The sequence below is a fragment of the Euwallacea similis genome, chromosome 12, assembly GCF_039881205.1.
Source record: "Euwallacea similis isolate ESF13 chromosome 12, ESF131.1, whole genome shotgun sequence".
NCBI lineage: Eukaryota > Metazoa > Arthropoda > Insecta > Coleoptera > Curculionidae > Euwallacea > Euwallacea similis.
Window position 1 is genome coordinate 1,448,147 of NC_089620.1, and position 19,061 is coordinate 1,467,207.

The window sequence follows — 19,061 nt, forward strand, 5'->3', positions numbered from 1 at the left end:
ATTTTGTTATTGTTTTTGACTAGCCTACTTACCAGCCCCTTATCTTATACGTGGTAAACATGACATTAAATTTGGTGTGAGGAAAATAAAACATCATACTAAATACAGAGAAAAATTTTAATTTAGAAATTTTCAATGTTGATATGGTATAATTATGTACAAGGATAAAACCGATAATAAAAACAGGGTATATTTAAAAGATATTTAACACAGGTGAAACAATTTTCAGATAAGTAACTGAAACAAGCAGTAGAAATGAACGCGTTTGTATCAAAAACTGCAGAACTGGGTGACCAGAGACAGACATTATTTGGGTACAAACACCTCCATAATTAAGCTTCAATAAATAGGAGTCAACTAAATTTCCCCATCCGCGTTTTACTTGCCTTGTTAATGACAAAAACAAAATCTGCCTTTAACAACAAAAGAAGGAAATAACTATACTTTCCGCTAAAGCTCTACAAGAAATTCTTTTAAAAATGTGCATTTTATACAGGGTTTCCTTGCTAAATATAATGAATTAATTTGTCTCGGTCAAGACCAAAGTTTACGTATTTTTGAAATTTCTTTTTTTACAATTTTGGTACACAGATGAATATGTATGGAGACATTACAGAGGATATACCGAATATTTTTTGTATATTGCACAATATCCTTTTTCCATTGCAAAAAAAAAAGAAAAGGCATCTTATTTTATAGCTAAGGTATAAAGGTGGACCAATAAGCCTAAATTTAACGATATGTTCAGGGAAAGATATTATCTATTTTACAGTATTTGGAAAAATTAAAGCTTATGTTCATTCGAAAAATAATTAGTAATTAAACATGAGATCTGGAAAAACAAAAATTTGTGTTATTTTTTTTTGTTGATGTCGGGAAGGTACTGGCCTTTGTGTGGGTATGTGTCTGCTATAATTTTACTCGTTTGCTCCTATTTTATGGGCGTTAAGGTTTTAGCCTTGATCAACAATAATGAAAAAATATCAACAGACGGCTTTTCTTGGCTAAACCTTAGCGCATCGCACAGACTAGACTATTATTTTATTTATTATATAGAAAACATTTCAGAATTAAAATTATCTGCTTAACAAATATAGGGTGCGCCTATTATCTGCATTTTGATTGCGACAATATGTACAAAACTTTGGGACAACAGTAGAAAGTAGCTTTTTTACATCTAAAAATAACTTATTATAATAACTATTACTTTATATAGGTATTTTAGTACGTATTTATAATTATTTGTTGTTTATTTTGTATGCACTTATTTGCGCACTGAACTTTGGAGAACTCATAAACTTATGAACGCCAAAGATTGTTTTGGGGATGCATTTGGATTATCTCGAACGTTCCTTTGATCATAAGCAAAGCACGAAAACCTTTCACAATAACATTAAAAGAGATTTTAAAATTAGTAAAATTAAAAAGAAAGTAGCCATTATTTAGACAATATATCACAAAATGTTTTAAACATTTTCTCAATCATACGTGCTACCTTTTTACGTTAAAGTACGGACTAAAACATTTTTCAATATAACGGGTAACAGTCTTTTTTAACTACTAAAATTGCTATCATAATTATGTATATAATACATAGTTTATAAAAATGAGAACTAATACTTAATGATCGTGTTCTGTGTATATCGGCCTGTTTCACTTTATAATGCAGCTGTTCTTTTTTGTCACAAATCTATAACTACTAATCCAGCTATTCGTGTATACACTAGATGTCCCAGGTTTTACGTAATAGTAATTATATCAAAATGTCATAGAGGCAGAAAAACGGTGTAAGTATAATGGAGGCAGGGGTGACTTAATAAAGTGCATTAGAGTCCACCTTTTATGTTTCAAGTGGACCCCCTGTATATTTTCACGTTTTAAAGAGAAAAATTATTAAAGAAATTCCATTTAAAATAAAAAGTGGAATCTTAACGTATTTTTTGAACTATCTCGTATCTTCGAAGTTAAGTCCACTCTATCTTATAGTTTTGTAATTAAATCAATCTGCTATCTCTACGAGATTTTGAGATAAATGCTGTGGCTTAAAGTCTGGGGCGCCCTGCATATGCGACGGTCATGTTGCTACTTTATGTTGTTATGGTGACAACTATAGTTGAACAGGGTCTTATTTGGCGGGTCCATAAATCACTAATGATATAAATCAAATCAGAAAACAGATACTAACAAAATGTGTAGAAATGAACACAATGCAATACACCTTTTCATTACCACGTTACATTATAAATGCATACCCTACGTTAAATGCTGCCTCAATTATCTTGACGAATTATTTAGAACTGGCCACGCGTTAAACGCAATAAAACAATCGCAAACTTTAAAGTGAATCTTCAGTTGCTAGATAATCAGAACCGCCAGTTAAGCCCGAGTTTGACTATATGGAACTTAGGCACAATACTCATAGGCACTAAAACACAATGGGGAAAATTTGGCAAGACATAGATTTTTCCAGTTTTATTTTTACATGATACGTACCGAATAAACAATTATATTTTCACGTCCCCAACAGCCTTTTAATAGCCTCAGCTTTGTTTATTTAAACAAACATTTTTAGAAACTTTTCTAAATGTTTAATAATTTTCTTGCAAACGAAATCAATATCTCGCATAAATGTCATGAGATAAAAGTACCGTTTAATATTTATATCCCAATTTCTTATTATTTACAGAAGGTTAAGCCATGAAAATTGGGTTTTAACATTGTTTGCCTATCTTCCTGACCTAATGGTGAAGGGGAGTCTGGCGAAGCAAAAAGAATTTGAAATCCAAAGATCTACTGCTTTGCAAAGAAAAGGTAGGTGGAATATAACCTTTTTCAGTATGCCATACGACAGAAATATATTCATTATTTGAAAGGAAATTCAGTTTATGGTTGACCTAAAACACACATTTAGTCGTTTTTTTTATCAGTGTAGTAGGCGTTGTGGGGTGTGAAAATATAGTAGTTTACACCAATTACATTATTCTAATAAAAACCTTACGCTAATTAAATTAAATAAAACATCACATTTGTTGTATAAATATTCGATTTGTTTGTTGCGGTTAGAGGGTAAGTACCAAAATTAGCATTGCAAGATTTAGAACACTAGGGCAGTTTTACAGAAGTGACTATTTTTGCTGCTATAAAACAGCTTTTGTTTACAACCATGTATGGAAACGATGTTATTGCTTTTTGATTTATAAATTTTATTTAGTTATTTTTGAATGGACCACATAAACTTCCTTTCTATGTGTAATTTGGACTATGGCACGAGGAGATTTCAATTCGTACTCATATTTCAAAAAAGTTATCGAAAAATGTTATATTTGATATCCCACTTCTTAGAACTCCCTTATATCTGTTACCTCTACACCGCGACATTTCTCGCTAGGAAGTACGTAAGTACATTGTTTTACTATATACTAAGTAGTCTTAAGTAAATTAACATTCGTGAGGCTGACTCATGTGAAGGTGAGTGCGTACGATATGACAATAATACAAAATGTTTTTTACAGTAAATAACAGAAAGGTGATTGCGTTTGGGATTTTTTTCAAACAGAGATAGGAAAAATATAAAAGAGAGATGGGAAAGTTTTGCGCATATTTTAGGGAAACGTCTTGTTCCTTACGAGCAAACATTACTTAGTAGAAAAATGCAAAAGAAAATAAACAATACTTTCTAATCAGACTTAAAAAAGTGATATTCTGACAGTTCAGCGATTAGCGAAATTTAGGATTTGCTAGTCTCAAACAAATTGGAGGCTCTGCTGGCCTTAGTCTCAAAACTTTATCTTCGACCAGTAGAATTTCGTTACTATATAATACGTTTATAGTATTGTGATCTTTGTGAATTTTTTAAACGTTTTTATCTGTGGATTAATCAGCTGATAAGGCTCAGCCACTAGGAGTGATTGCATATGTTAAAACCGCTGTTAAAAGGTTACAAATTCACCAGTTTATCGAATATTGATTGTAAAGTTTGTTTTGTGCGTCTCCAGCAGAGCCATGAAATGAGACAACACAGTAGAAGTAGTTTGTAAAAGGTATTAAAAAAACAAAACATTAGTTTTGTTCCGGATCTATATTCCAGGGTGGTGCCCTTAATAAAATTTATGTCATATGAACCTTTGATGATACGTGCCATGAAAAAATGAGTGAATGGAAATCTCTGACTCTCAGCCATTTGTGAGAAATTTCAATAACATTCCAAGTCACCGATTATATGTAGTGCTGATAAAAACTGTTCTAAAGCATAAAAACTGTTGGAGGTTCCGATAGTAGTACCTCTGGAAACGATTTTTGTAGATTAGGTATTTACCCCCTAGCCGTACCAAAAAATTACTTAACAATGTTTTAAATCCTCATTATTTCGGATGATTGCACTGGTTCAACTTTTATACATACTTTGCGCCTTCAGCTAACGTGTTCATCCCGTCATATATATAGTTCACCCTCGCGTGAAGGGTTGTTTTAATACTTCTGAAACGTCCACAACTCTCATCTTCATCTATTGGCAGTACTTAATTTACGCGATTTCTTTGGAGTCTATCTCACCAACACAAATTCGGTTAAAATTCCTGGATTTACCTCCTTCTAATTCACATCAAATCACCCCATCTTTCCTCCTCAGTTTCCGTCTTCATTTGTTTCCTATCACTGTCACTATCTCTGTCAATCTCAGCCTCTTCCGTTCTCGCTTCGGTGATTTCCGTGTCAGCCTCATGTCTGTTGTCTCTCTCACATTCATGCGTTTGTTCATGGATTCCCTCATTGCTCACGCTGCTCGTGTCGCTCCTATCATCTTCGTACCGGTCCAAGACCGCCTGAGGTTCCACCCGAATGGTTTCTTCTGTAGAAGTTCTTCGAGGAGTGTAGTTGTCATCTGTCTGCATTACACACACACCATTGATTATGACTTCATCTTGGTTGGTCGTGGATTTTTCCTGGCCTTGATGGGAGTTCTTTTCTTCCTCCCAATGTGGGTTCACCCACATGGGCGCGGCAGGTTTCCGTCGTGAGGATCTGCCTTGGTGAGGGTTTGCACTGAAAAATAAACACGTTGTTGACGCCTCTACTTTATGCATAAGCATTTCATCAGTATTACCTGGAAATGTTCGCCTCTTTGTTGACGTTCTTGGAGTCATCTTGTAAACTGCCAGAATTATTGGAGTCTTCCGAACCTGCGTTTGATTCGACATCATCCTCGTCCTCAAATTCTGTAGGTTCTCGCTTCAGTGATGTCATACTTAAGTCTAGGCCGCTCATTTGTTCTTTGACTGCGTTGTTCAATGCTGAGAGGTCACTCATATCTCCTGCAAAAACATTTCTTCATGTTTTTAAAAGTTGACTGACATTGATTTCACCACTTACCCGTGGGCAGCAAACCTCTTGATATCAACGCCGCCAAACTAGTGTTGGCTGCAAGGTAAGGAGGGTAAGGCAAGGGAACTCCTGCTAGTCCCATTCTTTCCTTACTGAGCTCCATAAGTCTTTGGTTCAGCAACACTCTAAAATGCACAGGGTCAAAGGGCTGCTGCGAGGAGTTTTGGTCGCGTGGAGGAAGATCGGAAGGCATGCCATGGGGCACCTGCTGCTTCAGCCGCATTCGATGATTATGGAACCAATTGGTAATAGTTCTACTGCTCAAAGTCAGTTCTTGAGCCAGGAATTCTATAGTTGCCACGTTTGGGTAGGGATCCAGTGCGAAAGCTAGACGTAGTGCTTCTTTCTGCTCTTCACTGAAGAGGACTCTTTGTTTCTTTGCACTGGCTGGACCTTGGGGTCCAGGGCTGTTTGAGTGGTAGAATTCAGAAGTGTCATTACTGGAAGTGTCACTGGAGTTATCGTGACCCGGGCCAGAACTTCGTCGACGTTTATTCGCCTCTCGGCGTTCATTTTTCAATGCTTGCAACCTATAGATTTCATGGAAAAACAAAATTATTTGCCGGCCCCAATATTATTCTTAATTTACTCTCAATGTTACCTGTCTATGTTATGGGTGTCTTGCAGCCACAGCTGCATTCGGATAAACGGTTCTCGCCCCTTAATTGACAGCATATGCCACGGCTTGGGTTTGGAAAGCAACTCACTTACTGAACCTTGAGATAATCCTAGGACAGCTTCACCGAAGATCTGGAAACAATGAAGCATTTGGCTTGTTTTACTCAAACACCTAAAGCTCCATAATACCTTCTGTCCAATGTTGTTCGCCAACAGCGCTTCTTTAATCTTGGTAGTAATCACTTGCGTATCTAAATCTTGGGTCAAAGCAGCCATCTCATAAACACTCGGACTCATATGTTGATGCATGTTTCTCATACCCTGATGACCCATCGGTGAATGAGCAGAAAGGCTTTGCATGGTCTGCTGCTTCTTCAACATCTCCTGGTTTTGAAGCGCCAAGGCGTGGTGAGGTGGAAGACCGAGGTGGTTTAGGAGTTGGTTTTGAGGTATTTGAGCGCCTGGGGGGCCTAGTGGAGGTGGTTGGGGTGGAGCCACTTGAGGAGGGCCTGAAAACAGTGGCATTGATTAGCTTTTCGTGCAGTTAAAAAACAGAATTTTTAACGAGAAGCAAGATTTGATGAAACATAAGAAATTTCGGAGTTAGAAACTTTAAGATGTTCATTAACCTATGTTGATTGAGTGCACAAAGTACGAGTCTCCTTTAAAGCTTTTCCAATAATTGAGTCACCGTACCGAGGATAACTGGGGGTGGAATAATGGTAAAGGAAATAAGGCATAGAAAGAGAACATTATAAAGTGGAGTGCTGTGCAAGAAGTAAAGGAAGGGCCTAATTAGTCGTTTTATGTGGGTTAATTGAAAAATCCAGATTTAATTTTTTTTTATATCTTCAAAATTCTACTACTTACTTACCTAATTGCATGGAAGTTGGTAGGAGACCCTGCGAGTCTTGCTGGATTTTACTCAATAAGCCTGCAGCCTCTGATAGCATTTTTTGGTTTGGAGGGAGATTTGGTTTCGATAATGGCGTGGCACAACCTGCAGAAAACAAATTTGTACCTCTCAAACATGATGCGCCTGAGAGGCACTCACTGTTTCCATATCCCCCAGTTCTCATTAACTTCTCAGGAGCAATCTTGTATTGACTGGCAACTAATTTATGCACAGCGTCTCCATCTTCCAAGAACATCTTCATTCTTATAAAGGGCTCTCGACCTTTCTGAGTCAGCATATGCCAAGGTTTTGGTCTGGCTAATAAATCGCTTACTGACCCTTGACTGAGGCCTAGCACACTCTCTCCAAACAACCGTTGTGATATTGAATACTGGCTAAGCTGTTCCTTAACTTTTTTAACGATATCTTCGGTATTTAAGTTGTTGTAGAGATCAAACTGCTGCTGAGTAATGGGGGGCAACACTGCCTTGAGGGGGCGTTGGCTGCTTGAGTGATGCGGCTGAGATGGTGGCTGTGAGATCAGAGAGTTTGTAATTGAGGCCATGCGCTGTAGAGGAGAAGCTGTCGCTGAAACTACGAAATTATTTATATTGAGATAGGTTCTTTAGTTTGCAGAGATTGTTTCAACTTACCACCAAAGTCTTCACTACTAGGGGTCATAGGAGGCAATATGGCATTTCCCAATGGGCTGGAAGCTGTGCTATTACCACTGGCTGCAGTCCCAGGTTCCAGTTTGGGTCTAACCAAAGTAAAGGCGCTTGCGGAATGTCTAGACATTGAATCGTCCTCTTTTTCCTTGCCATCATCCAGCCCGTTGACCGTCTTGGCTTTTTCTTTAGGCAGGGAGAGATCTTGGACGCCACCATTCGAACTCTGAGAACGTTTTTAATTACTTTTTGTATTCGTTATGAGTCGAAAAAGTTACCTGATGGGGAGTCATTTGCTGGCCTTGTTGCTGGTTCTGCTGGTGTTGGGCCAGAGCCTGCTGTTGAAGGGCCAACAGTCCAAGAGGCATTTGCGCGGGTTGGTTTTGGTTGAGCTTGGCAATTTCTCGATGATAAGCGTCTAAAGCCATGCGAATTTCCTCGGATCGGTCCATGGGGTTGTTGCTGAAGAATTGGGGGAGGAACATACTGAACATTAGGTTTAGTGCTGCTCAAAATCGGGTGCTCCTAAGTCAATGAAGAAATAGACTCACCCAGGAGGAAACCCTTCTCTAGGGCTGCGCATGTCCTCCATTCTCCTGCCCATGAGCTTGGCCAGCTCTTCCTGGTAGATTCTGACCACCTTCTCCTGAGAAATATCGTCATTTTCGTACTTTTTGAGCCTTTTGCTCAGAGACGACTCTTTGGAGAAGGGGCTGCTACAGCCGTGTGGCGATTTGGAGTCTTCATTGCTGTGAGTGTCCGACTCGGTTTTGATATGCGAGGAAAACTGGTTGGCTTCATTCAGAATGTGCGCCAGTCGGTCATCGGTTAAATCCGGTTCTGGGCGACCGAAGGGTAGCGATCCTTCTTTTCCTGAGGATGAAAAATTATCTGTAAGGATAATTTGGGAAAAAACATTTCAGTTGGGTTGTCTTCAAAAATACTGTATCAAAAGTTTTTAAAAGCTTAATGGGTAATTAGTGAAATGTGAAGTTAAAGCAAATTAGAGCCTTCGGCATGTTATTGATTGCGTTTCCAGCAAGGTAGCAATTTGCCTGGTAGTTCTTGGATCAACTAACTTTGTAAAGGATTTTAATGTTTTTTATCGGTGTATATCCCGAAAATTATATAAACTTTTTTACATGTTTTTACTCATGCAAGGAAATTCTAGACACGCGAACTGCAACCGCTTCTTTCAAGCCTCTCGACTGTTTTTCTATGATGTTTTGGTATTGTTGCAGATCAATACGCCCTGGATTAGCTCCATCGGCGAGTGGCTTAAACCCATCCTGCCCTTGATTCGAGACGCACAATTGTAAAGTAAAAGCGGCTTTGGGCGACGCAAAGATAATCATAGGTATGTTTAAAGACAGATTTCAAGATCTTTTGTGCAAATTCCCATGACCGACTAATTGCGTGATGAATGTAAAGAATTGTCGTTGGTTCTTTGTGATAAATATAGACCTCCGGGTGCATACACAATGGCGGTGGAGACAAATAGGTACAAAAACGACATCATTCGCTTTAAGGTTTAGGGAATCTTTTCTAGTTTATTATAAGCATCGTTCGCCACACTGAAGTCCCCGGCTATTTTTATTTAATCGTTTGACCCCCGGATTAGAGCCGTGCAGTGAGTGTCGTTGATCGTCGAATTATCGAGAAATTTTATGGTGAAAGAGGAACAATAATTACGCTCATCTTGAGCACGCAAAGGTGACGTCTGATCAGTGCACGGGCATTTCTTTGTGAAGCGGTTCGGTTACGAGGAGCACGGTTGCGACACCAGTAAAATTTGTCTATCGCTCTTTGAAAAGAATTCCAATTTGCACTGATCATTGCAGACGAACGACTTAACGCGCGAAATAGCTCCCGTTCATTACAATTAGAATTAAACCTGTCTATTGGCCGAAATTTATGTACGGCGAAAATTAATGAGACATATCGAAAAGATACACTCACGCCCAACAAAAACAATCGTCGCAACAATTTTAATGAACAAAATAACTTGGCACCAGATCGACGCTTGATACATTGTCTAGCGAAAGATGAAACATCGAAGCGCTTTTTCGAATGATATTTTCGATTTCTGGATAGGTAGCAAAGGAATTAAAGCGTTGAAAATAAATTTACGCGGCATGCGATAATAGAAAAGCATTTTGGATGTTTCCTGCATTATTGAGACATTTATGATGTGCTAATGCGATGACCCAAGGGATTTGGGCGATTTCATGCGGACGACGATGGAGAGAGAAATTTACGATCTATAGGAATCCACAATTAAAATCTCGTAAACATCGGAATTGGCCCTAACGAGCTTATAATTGGCTTTAAAAATCATCGCCCGTATTACCTATAATCAATTTTATAACGCAAAAACCAACGGTTGACTTATAATTTATATCTCATCATTGTTAAAGCATCGACGACGTTCATTTCGTGGATTTTTCCACTAAAACCGACAATATCCATTGTTTAAGAAATTTCATGAAGCCACGAGATTGGCATTTAGCGTCACTGCATTAAAGTTTCTCTTGAATTTATGTACATATATAGCATTTAGGTAATCATGCCCAAATCTTATGAGAAAACAGCTCTTGTGCGGCGTCTGATTTGTCAGATCGCCGTCCTCTCTAGAACTATTAACCTCGTTGTGTTTCCTTCATCATCGATGATTAGACGATGACCGTCACATGCGATTAGTCCTTTGTTTGTGATTATTCCATGCAGTATAATCGCTCCTCATTGCTATTGCCGCCTTACTGTAGCATCGAAAAGTATAGATTTTTCGTCTTATATCTGATTGAGGGACCCCTACTCTTTCTTTCATGTTCCAAGAAGTTGTTATGGAGTGGTGTGACAAGTTCGAATGAGTTGACATGAAGTGACATGACAAGTTCGAATGAGTTGTCATGAAGTAATATGACAAATTCGAATAAGTTGACATTAAATAATTTGACGAGTTCGAATGAGTTGACACGAAGTAACATGACAAGTTCTAATGAGTTGTCATAAAGTAATTTGACAACTTCCAAGCAGAGTTTTTCTTATTTTCATAAAAATTTCAGCAACTAATTCTAATTTTATCTGAGCTGAGGCCCCCCGAGGTAACTTCTAAAAGGACTACTTAATCCGAAAATAGCATTGTTCTGCGATTCCCATAGTTTCCCTACTGACATGTTATTGCAAAATAATTGGTCTATGACAATATTCGTTTAATTGTACTTTTGAACATTACTGAATATCATGATTCATTAGCAGTATCTTTGACATTATCTCGTTCCGACTGAGAATAGAGTGGGTCAGAAGTTTTAAAGCGAAACAAAAAATCAAGCTGATTCACATCATAATAATTCATTTGGCACCGATTTGCATCAATAACTACGTGATAGTACCAGGGAGATAACGCACATTTTGTTAAATATAATTCAGGATTTTCACAGGAAGCCGGGTTAGCGAACCGCAGACAGGAATTATAATAAAACGGAGCCGAACACAAATGAGTATAATGAATCACAATGTATACAATATTTGATCTTGCTTTTATTAAAAAATTTCTATATCGCCCAAAGAAATTAAACGATTTTGAAGATTTTCTAAATTGAATCTTCATATTCCGAAGTCAACCGACATGCTGTTGTTGCTGAACTAAATTGCATAGACTCAATCCAGGGAGCGGAAAGTAATGCACCAACTTTAACTTAACAATAACATCGTAAAACCAATTTTCCCACGAACCCCTACGGAAGTAGATATAACACACTGAGATACAAGTCGCGCAAACAAACGATAATACACGCGTGTGTTAGAGAAAAACAAACGAATGAGGGACACAACGCAATGAATTACTCTAGTTAAAAGAAAGATTTATCTTGCGATTGTATTAGTCAATTAGGCAGCCTACCAACAACTTGGCTACATCCTACGTGTCTCCAAAATAGCAAAAAGATGCTAATTTGTATAAAAATATTCAACAAAATATCACTAAACATCAAAGCTAGGCGGCGCTTTTCGGCATTCTATCAGCCATTATGAAAACATGCGAATATTGATGAAGTTGGAGTAGCATCGGACTTCTGTTGCGATGAGCTGGGGCCGAGCCCCGATCGTATAAACTTCTTATATTTTTTACAGATATTATTATATTACAAATATTGCTTAAGTAGTGTGTATGACTCGCAAGAAAATTCCTTAACGCACTCCCGTGATTAGCGCCCTCGCCTGCGACTGGTGCGCAACATTTCGCGCTCGTGCGGTAAGAGTTACTTTCTGCGTTTGTTACGTAAATACCCATTTCTTAAAGGGAATTCTTGCGCCTTCACCTTTAGTTGAAATTACCGAATGGGGAGGAGTGGCAGGCTCCCAGACCTTTATGCTCTTAAATAAGCATTTGGAAGGTTACATACGCTTTTGCTGCATAATACGCATTCATGAACAATTAAGTCCTTTTTTCCAATTACATAATTCAAATTTACACTTTACACGCCTCGCAACATCGGGGAGATTCAATCGCAATTGGCATGTGTCATCTGGATTTTTCCAATTTCCATGGACACATTCATTCGGAATGCACAATCCGCAACTGAATCGAAAGAATGCGTTTTTGTGTGCTGGCCATTCTTCCGCAAAAACAATATCCGGTTCACATTAGTATCAATGCAAATGACGGACTCATTTTCCATATTTCCACGATATTTTCCATCGGGATGATTGCCCACCGCCGATCGGTCGACCCTCGGAATAAAAATGGATTGACAGCTTTAGTGTCCGCGTTGTTTTGTTTGGATGTTTTAGACCAATTGGAAAATAAATGTTGGTCTGCAGCACATAGGGAGAGCACGTGAATAAGTAGCATCTTTGATTATTATGTTTTTACTGTAGATCTTCCTTCCCCGAAACAATAATGAATTCAAATAAATAACCATCAAGTGTCTTATGCGGATTCTGAGTATTTCGTGTTATAAATAATTTCGAATGATTCACTATGTTTCCTGTCGGCAACTCAATCTAAGAAGTCATGCATGATGAATCTTGGTTGATTTAATAAGCATTAAGACAAACAAAAAATACCTTTCTTTGGTATCAAGCTCTTCAGCAGCATTATGGCAGCCTCGTCGCAGGCCCACGCATGCATTTTCCTGTAGCTGTCCCTTCCTTTTTCGGTCAGCTTATCCCAAGGTTTAGGTTTGGACAAGAGCTCGGACACGGTACCTTGCGAGAGCCCCAAGACATATTTGGCAAACAGTCTTTGGCCAATGTTGTGAATCGACAGCAACTCCCTCACTCTTCGAGATATGTTAAGGGTATCTGCAATAAAGACAAAATTACTGGACCTTCCTTTGATTATCACTAAGACATGCTAACCTAAGTTTTGTGAAGCGTACTTGTCCATGTTGTAACGGAGCATCTCCTGAAGCTTCGCCTCCATGGGGTCCCCTTTAGGAATAAGACTTTCACCTAGTCTTCCTACCATGGAGCCTGGGGCCATCCCCAAGTCCTCGGCAAACTTAAACGGCGACCGATGCTCCTCGAAACGATAAGGGCTTTTCAGTGAGTCTTCAGACCTTAGGAAGTTATTCACAAAAGTGGCAGGCAAGGGAATGTTGTTGTTATGGTTATTGTGGTTGTTGTTGTCCTCGTGAGGACTCTTTGGATTCCCATTCACTAAATTTTCCACTGGACTGTGGTCAATAGGCTGGGGAGTCGAAGCGGTGCTGCTCTTCTCAACCTTGTTTTCCAAGAGAGGTGTGGTACTTTTGACTACCCCATCTACAGAAGGTGATTTTTGATGAGACTCAATGTTTTTTCTCCACGAGGACACGATCTCCTCGCCCAACAGACTGCCAAAAGCGTCTACATTTTGAAAGGGGTGGGGGAGCGAAGAGGGTGGGGATACCGGTAAAGTGGGGAGTTGGAGTGCCGACTGATGATCCGCCACCCCTGGAAAGAAGTCAGTACTCTTTCAGGATTGTTAGTTACGTTGAGCAATTTGTTACACATATACATATAATATAGTTTTTAATAAAACCAAAGATTAGGATCACGGGTCACGCGACGACCCGACCGAGAAAAATCAATAGAAACCGTTTCGGGTCAGCGGGGTGGCCTCCACAGCTACTTTCAATTTCTTCAACTGCTTGGGCAACAGTTTTATTATTTTTATTGCCGCGGTTTTGTGAAACAAGTCATTTAAGTATATTGTTACCAGTTTGGAGAGCGATTGTTCTTCGGCCATGTCGTCATACGTGAGAACTTATTTTATGAAATCTGTTCTAGTTTCGGGTAGGTAGTTGATGTACTCGAGTTTGGCGATTTTAAATTTTTCTTTGGAAAAAGACGGTGTAAGATCTACAGGTGCAGAATGCCTAATTATATCAATTTCAGTAATTTGCTTACTATAATTGTGCGGAAGGGATGTTTTTAACTGGTTTCAGATTCAACTAATAATGAACAATTTTAATCTAATTATTGTAACGTTTGCGGCCATATGGTTCGGTTTAGCTCAAGTTGCTGTTTTTTTAAGAATTTTCTCGACTAACCGAAGAGTCGAATATCGTTTTGCTTCAGAAACTCGGAATTCTATTTTGAAATGGATTTTCAGGATATGTGAAGATAACTCTAGAAATCAACCTTATTATTCTTATAAGGTAACTTTGGAGAGTTTTTCAGTAAACTAACTTTCAATCTTAAACCCAAAGGGGTACTGGCGTTCAAAGAAGCCGACTCTCGTAAAACTTCGAATGTGAGGTTTGGTACCACACTGGATGAAAGCTCAAGTTTCATCAGGTGATTGTGGTGTTCAAACACGTACTCGGTACACGTATAATATCTACCTCACATATGAAAATGACGCGCTCTACTTACTGAAGATCTACAATCGCTACAACCGTTTTCTTAAAAAAAAAAAAAATTAACGACCCTGTCGGGGAATATTTATTAATTTAGGAATGTAATATCTTCGGAGAATCATAATTACGTGAGAAATATACCTAATAATCCGCCTGAGAGCAAACAATAAGTATAGCTAATTAAAATCCCCGAAAATAAGAGCGAACCAACCTTATCTACGTTCAGTATTCATGAGCTCGAAAACAATTATATGAAATTTATTTCGGGTTCTAATTAGAGAAATAAAAACTCTAATAAATTAGGAGCAGTGGTGCGTTAAAAACGGAAACTATTAGTCAGAAGATTGGGATCTACAGATTGGTGAATACACATGACCCAAACCAATCGACTCACCATCGCTCTCCCTGGAAGGGCTCTTGTCGCGCTGCTCTTGCACTTGAACTCTGGTCTTCTCCAGAAGCAATTCAATGTCCTTCCCTTGAGGGTCATTCACCAGATTGGACCTAAGTATCGTAACTTGTCTCCTCAGCTCTTCATAGTCTTTCTGTAAGTCCAGCTTTGTTTCCAATCTCACTATGTGTTGCCTCTTTTGTTCCAGCTGGTCTTCCAATCTGCTGATCTGAGTAATGGAAGACTCTTGGATTTTGGTGATGCAGCCTTGCAGTCTTTGGACTTCCTCCAATAGCTGATTGATCTGGAAGCAAACATAGGTACGTTAGGAACGTGTTTGATTAGAATTATGACTTGAGTGGTGCGGATTACGTTTTAGTGAATTGAAACTACGTAAGTGGATAACGTTTATGGTTGGTGATAATCCCCTTGATGAAATCCAGAGGCGCGATTGTGAGTATAAATTTAAAATAGATCGTGGGAGGTTTCATGGATTGTTCGACCGTTTTAAGAATTCAATAAACGCCTTAATTGGCATGAATTGCTAAAACAATAAACAAATTAAGAAACTTTTATTGCCTAAATTTCCATTTCCTATAATGGGAATATTACAAATTATACGCGTTTCGAGAACTGTGTGTATGTTAATTCGGAGCATTTTAAGCTTTATTATCATCTCGATTTGGAATTATCTGCGTATCTCGTCATCAACATTATTTCTAGAATAAAACAATAAAATTCGTTGTTTCAGTTTTAATTTGGATCAAGGATTTTTTATTAGCATACGTGTTTCATTCTTTATTCTTGACGGGCCGCGATAAGATTTATAGTTTTAGTATGGAACTGGGTGAAATAATAGTTAGCAGTAAGAATTCTATTTGGGCGTGGTGTTTTTCAACGGAGGTAGAAGTAGTATCCTTGTCAGACTTGGAAACCCTTTCTGCACCCCTCCAATTAATCAATGCCTTCAAAATAGGGCAGAAGAGAGATTGAGATGTCTTTATTTTCGATATAAGTAATTGATTGATCTGGTTTCTAAATCAGGGCCGGGCCGATGACTACTAATGCTCCCTCCGAATAGGGGCAGAAAAACTCGTTTGCCCATATTTGGTATTGAACGGAACGTCTTCTGTCCTCTATGTTTCCTCAAGCCCTCGCGCCTAAGACACATCAATTTCTTCCAGGTTTAAGTTCCCGCCTTATTAGGAAATTAAATCCGCGGCGGTCACACTGCGTTCTCCGATCCTAAAGTACCCGTCCCGACTGTCCCCAAATCATTAAAATAAAAAAGGACACCGCAAACACATTGACTAAACTTAATTGATATATCATGCATTTCCACGTTTCTTGGCATACTGTCAAGCAGTTAAAAAAACTAAAATATCGCTTTTAATAAGCAACTTTCAGATTGTCAAATACGTGATGACACAACATTTATTCAACCTCATCAATCTCAGCCACAGGGAAATCACCTCGTCACAGTTTTAATAGAAAAAGAACCATTTGTCCTTGAATTTCAAACTCAGTGCTACATGGCTACCTATACGGCCCTGGATTTATTATCCTCCTATCCTTGTCTATTACGTGAGTATTAATAAGCAGGAAAAGGGGTGTATTTAATCGGGGCGGCGGGAGGTATAAATCGAAGGAAATTTGATTGTGTGCTAGGGGATATCCCGATGGCGAATTTAAAGTTATTGATTGCACTTTGGCGTGATGGCTGCTTGCATTAATAACATTATTATTTCGCGAATCGATACCCGGATTTTCTAAATTTCAGTCCCAATGGCACCCAATATTTTATTCCCCAATGAATGCGACAAAACGAATCCGGCTCCTCAATCCGAGAAATATCTGAAACAATAAATTAAGTCAGGTTTTTGGTAGTCAATCAGCGACGTGACTTTCAATAAAAGTTGGCGTACGCAAAGTGGCCTTCTGTGGGAAACGTTAGTCTGGATTTAGCGCATCGATTGGCTCATTAGGAAGTTTTCGGAAGTTGGGGACAAAAACCGCTCACGCCAGGGCATACTTTTGGTTTATTTTGCTTTAAAAACATCTATCCAACGCCTCCGAAAAGTGCATTATGGCCCGGTTGTGGCAAGAATTTCTGTGTTTGATCATTGAAATACACTATCGAATTTTCGACCATAATCGGCTACCTTAAAACTCATTTAAAAGTTACTTTCTATTGTTTCTATACAATTGCAGAAATGCAGAAAGGCAACATAGGTATGTAGGTCCCGCCTCCAAGATCCAGCAGTCAGCCCCGAAGCAAACGTTACTTCACATCTAATTCAATCCTATTACATAGCGATTTCGGTGTTAACAAAATCGGGGACAAATCGGTCAAATAAAAAACTTTTTCTAGACAGAGCACCAAGGGAGGGAGGGTAGAGCTGCCATATTGCAGTAGGTATCTCTTTGCTCTATGAGGGTGTGCTGGTATATCTTCAGGTAGCTACTATTAATTAACTTCGAGATCTTAAAATATATTACACTAAACTCGTTAACTCAAGGAGGAACATAGAAATTTAAATAAAACATATCCTGAACGTTTTAAGGTTTAGGCTTGAAATCCCCTCGTGAGCACTCTTTCGAGGGTCAACATTGACCTTAGTTAATTATCGGCTTAAATTTAAGCTACTTTGCAAATAAGCAAATAATCTAAATTGCATATAGAAACATCGTGTTCTTCAAAAGTAAAAACTTACATCACTCGAGTCTGGAGGAGAGTTCGCCATTTTGTCGACCGAATCGAAAAGCGATATCAAAATGACTGCCTTGATAACTGATAATTGCCTATTAGTAACAGAACAATCTGTGGTATATCAGGTAAATGATATTATAAATAAATTTAAGTTAATAAATTTATTACGTTCAAAGTAAATGAGCCAGGACTTAATCCCTGATAAAGCGTAGAATGAAAAACTCATGTTGAAGTGGTAAACATTGATTTAGCTTGGTATAAATATGGTGATACAGTTTGCTACAGAGTTTAACAGTCCCTGTAAATATTATTTTGGAAAAAATAGTGAAATATGAAAAATAGTTCCAGTTCTTCTATGCCTTATAATTCACTTAGTTGTTCTGAAAAGACAAATGAAAAAGTACGGGGGGCCGAACGACGAACGCCTCTCTTGAAACCAGTTCATTACCTGGTATACATAAGACTTGTACACAAGATAACCGTAAATCACTAAAAAATCGAGGAATTCATAATAATCTAACCGTAGAGATAACAAAAATTAACAATCCGAAGAGATAAAGCCACACAATAAAATATGGCGCCCGTCGTGTAACGCCCTTATTGGAGGAATAAATATATCATTGCGCAAATAAGGTGGCTTAACTTTACTGCCTTTTGCCTTTCGTTCGAAATCGTTTTGTAATTATGGCAAATATGTTTACTGATAAAGCTGATGATTTCCACACCTTTGTGTATATTTGCAGCCAATCGGGCGACTTCCACTTCTCTCTGTTTGATCAGCTTTTGAAGTAGATTTACTGAGTGCAGAGATTACAGATTTTTTTCAAAAAAAAAAAATATAATAATAATAACACCAAGCACGGCTTCATCGTATGGAACCGATGGCTGTAGTGATGTTGAGCCATTCACGAGGTGATGAATCTGTTGAACGATCCCCAACACTCTGCTATAAAATTGCCTACTTACTCTACATATTTATTTGTTAGTCCGTGTAAGTAGCTCAAGAGTTAAAAAAATCATTCGCATAATTTATAACAGGTTGTTCTTCCCCTAAAGTGATTAACAATGTTTTCCTACGCATCGATGCGCTTCAATGACTTACTGAGTGTTTTATTTTTTCTTTTATTACCTATTGTTCGGGTACGTAGTGTAACTCATGTAAGTTCTGGTTGTAGCTTCGTCTCAAACCAAAATTCTCATTACGGTAATCGTCATTGTCATTTTAAGTCATTTTGCGTTGGTTTGTGGTTCGTTTCAAGGTTTGACACCTTGACGCTGAATTTCCGACACCGTCCGATATTATACAGGGCGTCCGGAAATTTCGTGCAAATATTTTGTGGAGCGATTCTTTGGGTTAAAACAAGATGATTCTATGTTTAAACATAAAGTCGCAATCGCATCGTTATTAATATACTTGGCACTTAAGATTTTTTTAATAGATTTTACTTTTTTATAAAATTCTTTTTTATATAATAGATATTCGGCAGAGTGTTTAAATGTTAAGAGTCCCAGAGTGATTTTCTCCCCCAACATTTTTATGATGCACCACTGGCCG

The 19,061-nt window shown here is 38.3% G+C and overlaps 1 protein-coding gene across 5 annotated transcripts in view; it reads right to left on the bottom strand.

The window, feature by feature from the left end:
* Positions 1–103: 103 nt before the first annotated feature.
* cut (homeobox protein, cut) overlaps positions 104–19,061 on the bottom strand; it is a 69,040-nt gene continuing 50,082 nt past the window's right edge. The window contains exons 3-15 of one of the 5 annotated variants that reach the window (XM_066395755.1): positions 14,800–15,100; positions 12,922–13,497; positions 12,628–12,864; positions 8,112–8,451; positions 7,839–8,046; positions 7,546–7,786; positions 7,052–7,486; positions 6,872–6,997; positions 6,187–6,506; positions 5,981–6,129; positions 5,368–5,909; positions 5,102–5,309; positions 104–5,040 (exon numbers count right to left, since the gene is read on the bottom strand). In XM_066395755.1, the coding sequence (XP_066251852.1) occupies positions 4,596–5,040; positions 5,102–5,309; positions 5,368–5,909; positions 5,981–6,129; positions 6,187–6,506; positions 6,872–6,997; positions 7,052–7,486; positions 7,546–7,786; positions 7,839–8,046; positions 8,112–8,451; positions 12,628–12,864; positions 12,922–13,497; positions 14,800–15,100 (4,128 nt within the window). In that variant the 3' untranslated portion in view covers positions 104–4,595. Of the gene's footprint in view, positions 5,041–5,101; positions 5,310–5,367; positions 5,910–5,980; positions 6,130–6,186; positions 6,507–6,871; positions 7,487–7,545; positions 7,787–7,838; positions 8,047–8,111; positions 8,452–12,627; positions 12,865–12,921; positions 13,498–14,799; positions 15,101–19,061 lie in introns of all 5 variants that reach the window. The other 4 variants (XM_066395754.1, XM_066395756.1, XM_066395753.1 and 1 more) reach the window with 4 other exon arrangements.